The sequence below is a fragment of the Pseudochaenichthys georgianus genome, chromosome 6, assembly GCF_902827115.2.
Source record: "Pseudochaenichthys georgianus chromosome 6, fPseGeo1.2, whole genome shotgun sequence".
In the NCBI taxonomy this organism is placed as follows: Eukaryota; Metazoa; Chordata; class Actinopteri; order Perciformes; family Channichthyidae; genus Pseudochaenichthys; species Pseudochaenichthys georgianus.
In genome coordinates, this window is record NC_047508.1 from 20,185,005 (window position 1) to 20,191,536 (window position 6,532).

General features: G+C 45.7%; 1 protein-coding gene across 4 annotated transcripts in view; it reads right to left on the reverse strand.

Annotated features, from left to right (window-relative positions):
• The window catches only part of brsk2a (BR serine/threonine kinase 2a), a 174,334-nt gene extending 168,012 nt beyond the window's left edge, over positions 1-6,322 (reverse strand). For all 4 annotated transcript variants that reach the window (XM_034084351.2, XM_034084350.2, XM_034084349.2 and 1 more), the window contains exon 1: positions 5,982-6,322. In XM_034084351.2, the coding sequence (XP_033940242.1) occupies positions 5,982-6,075 (94 nt within the window). In that variant the 5' untranslated portion in view covers positions 6,076-6,322. The remainder of the gene's footprint in view (positions 1-5,981) is intronic.
• Positions 6,323-6,532: the final 210 nt, after the last annotated feature.

A 6,532-nucleotide genomic window follows, 5' to 3' on the forward strand; every position in this document is an offset into this window, starting at 1 on the left:
ACATTCAAATATTCCATCATACATATTCTCATTTCCAGATAAAAGAAATAGACAAAGTTGCACGAATAGAAAGTGACTTTAGATTTCAGATTGCAGCCACTTCCAGAGCGAGAGAAATTAGAGCAGCACCGGGGAAAGTGAGAGCTATCATGAGAGAGTCAGTAAGAGAGGAGAGAGAGCATTCCCTTTCTTTCTTCATGAGGGCAGACTGGGAAACAGCAAGTAGCAGGGAAACCATGACAACCAGACAACCAACCCAGCATTCTCACAGTCAGAGCCAGACAGGCAGCTCAGCAAGAGTTAATCTGAGCTGGGTGAAAAAGGAGAGAGAGAAACAGGCTGATTAAGCCTGCTGTGCGCACAGACGTTTAGTATACTGTACATCTTAAAATGCCTCATGTGGACAAAGACCAAGAATGTGGCAGATGATTTGATGACTAGCTGTCTCGAAGCAAATACTGAAGCAACAGGGTGAAGACATAAACGTAACAATTTGGAGCACCGGTGAAAAGATAAATGGTGTGTTTCTGCTTACATTCTCTCTGCTGCGCTGGAAAACACAATACCATTTTAAATAGCACGAGGCAATAACACATTACATGAAACCCAGCAGCCCTCAGCAATAAAGAGAAATAGATGGACAGAGTGAGGGGAAAAGATTGTGTTTGTAGCATGGATGTGTGTGTAGGGCCGGGCGTCATGGTATAAATAATGGGAAATGGACCAGAGCACCATGCCGTACTAACCTGATTCTCCACACTGTAAAACATGGCAGAGAAACACTGACGGTGGAAGTGCAGGGTTAAGATGAAAGTGAAACCCAAATAGAATGCGATGGGGCTTGTCCAGAAAATACACTATGAATACACACACTTGGTCATGTTGGGCCACAGAGACTGTTCGCAGCAGTGCCTCACTTTTCCACTGACCTCCCATCTAAAGATTGAGCCCTTTTCTCCTCTGGAGGTCAGCGATAGAGAGAGGAAAATCAGGGAGGAGGGGAGAATAATGAAGAGGTGATCAAGACATCGCCTTAATTAATAACCTCCACTGCAGTCAGAACGTTCAAGACCACTTTATGCTCTCTCAGTTCAAGGTTGTTGTTTTTTTTTCTTACACTCCTCCTCTTGACTTTATCCTTCTCTCTCTCTCCTCCCCCTCCCAGTTCTCCACCTCTTTCCTCATCATTAATCTCTGAAAATCGTTGACTACATACATTCCTCCCAATCGATGCAATTCCACCGAGGTCTTGTCTGATTTACCACATGGCTGAATCCCTGTATGAATCTTGACTGACCAGAAGAGGGACAGCGAGGGAGAGGGATGGAGTGAGGCGCATGAGAGAAGGGGACCACTAAAAGACAGGGACCATCATCATTATATAACCTCAGCCGAAGTCACAAACAACGAAAAGACTACAGGCTAAATCCTCATTCAGTTTAGTTTCTTAGCCGCGCCATGAAACGACAATAATGCTCAACGGTTCGGTTAATGAAAACACATTCGAAAACACTTACAAATAGCCTACATATGCCTCAGCTGAGGCACAGACACACATTACACTCCCACCATTTAGGATACATTTCAGGGCTCAGGGAGCAGGGCTTTGGCTTTAGCCACACAGTCAAACAGCTGAGACCATGCAGGCTTGGCTTCCTGCTCCACAGCTCTAACACTGGGTGCTCCCCAGCTGGGAGCAACACGACACAGCCCCTGGGTCAGGGATTCTCTGACTCCAATCTCTGAGCAGGCCCATGGAAACATTGCTTTTTCATCACAGCCTTTCATTTATTTCCTCAGCTCCCCAATTTGAGGTCAAAGCTGCCAACTTCTTCCAGGTAATCTTGTGAACACAGGGGAGATAGACACCTGTGTTTGAGCTCGTTACAGGTATCAAGATTATTTTAATGGCACAGAAGCTCCAGGTCACCGAGAGTTTGAGCACCTGCGCTGCTCCCAAGCAACACACACAGATGCCTTTAGTATCCGTGGATTTGCCGAGTGGTTTTTCATTGACAGAATTGACTGAGCATTCCCTCCTCACTTGTCATCATCAGGATATCATGTGCTGCGAAACAGTATGGATCTCTTCCCCCAGACAGGAAATCTTTGAGAGTGCCCATTGATCTGAATTAACCAATGCCCGACTCACCAGCTATTAATCAACGTCGAATTAACGGTTTTACGTTACCGTGCAATACAACAGACTCTCAGAACGGTCCATTTAATGTGTTCATGTGTAAATAAATGAAAAGAAAGACAAATGAGAGCTTTTTACTCCCTCTTACACACAAACACAACAACCCTCAGTAAGAGTTACAAACTGGCGAGCCCTTTGCTGACATGGAGACAACAAAAACAGCTGGATCCTGGCTTAAATACATAGTAAGCCCGGTGAACCCAGAACAATAGCTCTCCAGTAAATAAACAGAAACAGAAGCTTCAGAACTGAGAAAGACAGAGCAAACCACAACATCACAGGCAGCTTCTTCTTTTTTTAGATGAACAGTCAATATGAAAGCCCCGAAGCACAGATGATTTCACGTCAATCAAAGAATCAAGGAGCCTACACGTCAACATCCAACTTAGCCTGTCAATATGTATGTCTCGTAAATAAACAGGGACTTACACTGGATTAACAAGCAGTGTTTTCCACACAATAGGCCTCTATTCAATAATGAACAGCCTTTAGGAACAGAGTTAAAAGGCAAATCACTGTGGTGTTTTCTGAAGCATTAGCGGAACAGAGCAGTGATTCAGCTCGACTTAAGTCATGGCACTGGAAAAAACAAAAACCACAATCTTTAGCCTTGTCAAACAAAGCTTTACAATTCTTAAACACATAAAAGCTGTTCTTCCAAACCCTGAAAACAATTTGTGGCAATCAAGAGGTACAAAGAAGCTGCCCTGATGTTGCTGTATTCATACACTATGATTCTGCTAAGAAAAAAAATCATGGTCCAGTTCAACCATTCAAACACAATGACTGTTTGGCTTAAAAGATGGCGTCCATGTTTTTGTGGCTTTAGTCCCAATCAGTAGCCGACCATGCAGACACTCCATATCTATAGACCGCAACAGTCCCCAATGCACACCTGATACAGAGGGAATCATACAGACTACAAGTCAGTAGGGGCTTGGACTGGGAGCTGTAAGGTCGTCGGTTCAAGTCCCCGAACCAGACCTAAATATGGAGTGTGGACTGCTACTTGGAGAGGTCCCAGTTCACCTCCTGGGCCCTGCCGTGGTGCCCTTGAGCAAGTGGTACCCCCCCACTCCCATTGCTTCCCGGGCGCTGTACAATATATCTGCCCACTGCTCCTAGTACTAGACTCCTGGTACTAGGATTGGTTAAATGCAGAGGCTAAATGTCACTGTGTGTGCCGTGTGCTCTGCATGTGTGACCATTGAAGAGGGTTTCATCCCTCCGATTCTGGGGTACAAACACTCATCATATTCAGAGCAGAAAAATAGATGTTGAAAAATATGCATCGTACTGCTTATGTTGTTGCATTTAATCTGTCCCATGCATTTTATTTTCTACAGTAACATAGAGGTTCTAAGTTGATAAGCTACAGTGGGCTACCTCTGGACCACGTGAGCATGTGAGTGAGAGCCGAGGAGACTTTGGCTGTGTAGGGGATTAGATCAGGAAGCCAAATCAGAAGCATTGTGGTGGCCGCGTGTGTGCGTGTGTGCGTGTGTGTGTGTCAGGACATGGCCTAATCACTTAATGAACATGGAACAGCACCACTCCTCTGAGCAGGACAGCCAGAGTTTTTCCGCTTTCTCCACTTCTAATAATACCGGCCAAACGCAGCCTGGGAAAGCTCAGAGGGGATTTAATCCACTGGATGGTCCCAGCTGCCACTCACCATTGAGCCCGGCCCATTGGGCGCACACAGTTGCTGGGACAACCCTTTCCGTGGGGCCTGGGAAAGAGATCTGACAGATTATGCGAATGGTTAATGGTGACTGGGATATTACGCGCCACCATTAATCTGAATAGGTTTGGCGTGGAACAGCCACACAGACGCCAGTAACCAAATGATTTTTCTAACACAACACATGCATAAAGCTGGGCGCCATTATTGCCATTTCACATTTAAAACATGAAAGTGTAATTGAAAAACCAGGCCCAAAAGCATTCAAAATGAATATATTTGATCCGAAATGTCTCCGAGTGAAACATTGTTTTGTCAGAGTGGTTTGATTTGCAGCAGCTTAAAGTCATGATCCACGCTGACCTTCAGATTACTTTGTTTCCATTCATCTGACATCTGAGGCTGGCAGAAAAAAAATGCATCTAAACCTGCCTCGACATTCACAGATAGATCCTGAGCCGTACATGATCTTAGAGTCACTGTGTCATTAAATGTCTGTACCTAGCAGACAATAGTGCCAGCTCTATGCCACAATAAACAGCCATTAGACGACACTCCTGAGAGCTATCAGAAAAAGAGTGGAATCTGGCTGTGAGTGAGAGATCCTCCTGTAAACACAAATGATTAAATACGAGTAGCAGGAGAAAGGGAAACAAGCCACTGTGCGTTAATACTACATTTGCTAGGAAAGATCCCACTGGAGCATCACGCTGCAGATATGTCAGGTACTTTGCATTGCATGTACAGCTACAGATTATGATTGCTGCATGTTTTGGGAATTGTGTGTGTACATAAAATGTACTGACCTAAATTCCAAGTAAGGCATACACAACCATTGACACCATGGGAAGGCAAACAGACAAATTCCATCAATGAACACAGAGGGACTCGCCAGGTGAATGAAGTGACAGAGGAGAATATTTCAAGAAAGCATACTGTCTGAGGAAACACACACACACACACACACACACTGAAGCTCAGCATGACCAGCTGGAGCGGGTAGAGGGAAGCAACGCCTATTGTAGCCGTTTTAGGCAGCAGATGGGAGGAAAATCTTTCGCTGAAGAGGAGAGGAAAAGTCTCCGAGTCTCTCTTTCTCTATTTAAGGGTGGAGGGCTTACAGAGCATGCTGCATCACTCCTTCCATCTCTGCCTCTTCACAGGGCTGTGCCTGCCTCTCCTTTCACATGGCTCCTCTGGCTGCATTCTCACTGTGCACCCATGCTCACAACAAGGCTGAAATACTGTATAGGAAACACACACACACAGATGCAAGCATCACCTAAAAAATAGCATGACATATTAAGAGAATTAACTCCTCTTATAAATTGCTCATGTGCTATGCGATTTTGTCATTCCCGTCTATGCTGAGATGAAACATGTGCTCCTTATTAAGGAAGCCCAGTTACATATCCTGGGGCAAAACAATTAAAATCAGTGTAGCTCTTGTCCAGCTCTGTATGCAGACTATGGTGCAATCTGTCAAGGTGGGACCCTCTATTTCGGTGGAAACCCACGTATTGCAGTCAGAGCCTATAGGAGAGACGCCTGACTCAGTGCCAACCTGAGACTAAGAATAGATCAATGTATCAGGCAAATCGGGATTAACGGCGTTGTGCTCCAATCACAGGACACACACACACACACACACACACACACACACACACACACACACACACACACACACACACACACACACTCCAACAGGGGACACGAAAAGTTAATTTCCACAGCACATCACACTGTCACCATTTTTCGGCGTTGGATGGTGTCCACCACGTTGCTCTGATACACACACACCCAGTCCAACGCCAACGCACAACCAACAAACCCTTGTAAAGCAACTAAAGCGACTAAATCCCCCCTCCTCCCTTTCCCCCTCGTCCCACTGTGTGAACAATGATTATGTCAGACCGCCGAAGAAAAAACAAACCCCAAATAATTCACCACAATGCTTGGCAGGTGTTTGCAAGTAAGCGGTTATTAGTTATTCACCTGCATACACCCAGCCGGCCAAATTTCAACTCGCTGCGGAGCGCTCCGAAAATAAATGGTGCAATTAAAAGGGGATGCAGTGAGCAAGCTGTCCCAACTAACCTGTCTGTCCTTTCCCGAGCGTCTTCTCCAAACGGTAAGGTCCCACGTAATTGGCATGTTGGGCACCGCTGTTGTCTTTACCGGACGATGACATGTCGATTCTGTGTGGATATTAGACACTTTACAATTAATTAAACACTCCTCGCTGGAGGTCCAAGCCGCTGGTGTCTCTCCTTAAACTCCACACAGCCTCTTCTCTTTCTCTCGGTCTCTCTCTGGCGCTTTCTGTCTCTTTTGCTCAACCTCACTCGCTGTTTGAGGAGGTGAGGTTGTCTCTTTCTCCTCTCTTTTTTCTCCTACCGCTGCAGACGAGCCGCAAGTGCCTTGAATATCATTGTCGGAAGCTGCGCTGCCGCTGTGCGTCTATGGGAGGTGCTGCGGAGCCTTTACCCCTTCGGGGAGGATTATTGACAGCTGAATCAGCCAACCATAGACCTGGAACGCTCTCTGCTGCCCGCCCTGTTTCTTGTTGCTGGACCATTTTTGCTTATCATTTTTTGGAAAAGTTGCAGGTTGTGATCAAGGGAGCTTGAACCCAAATGAACTCTTGA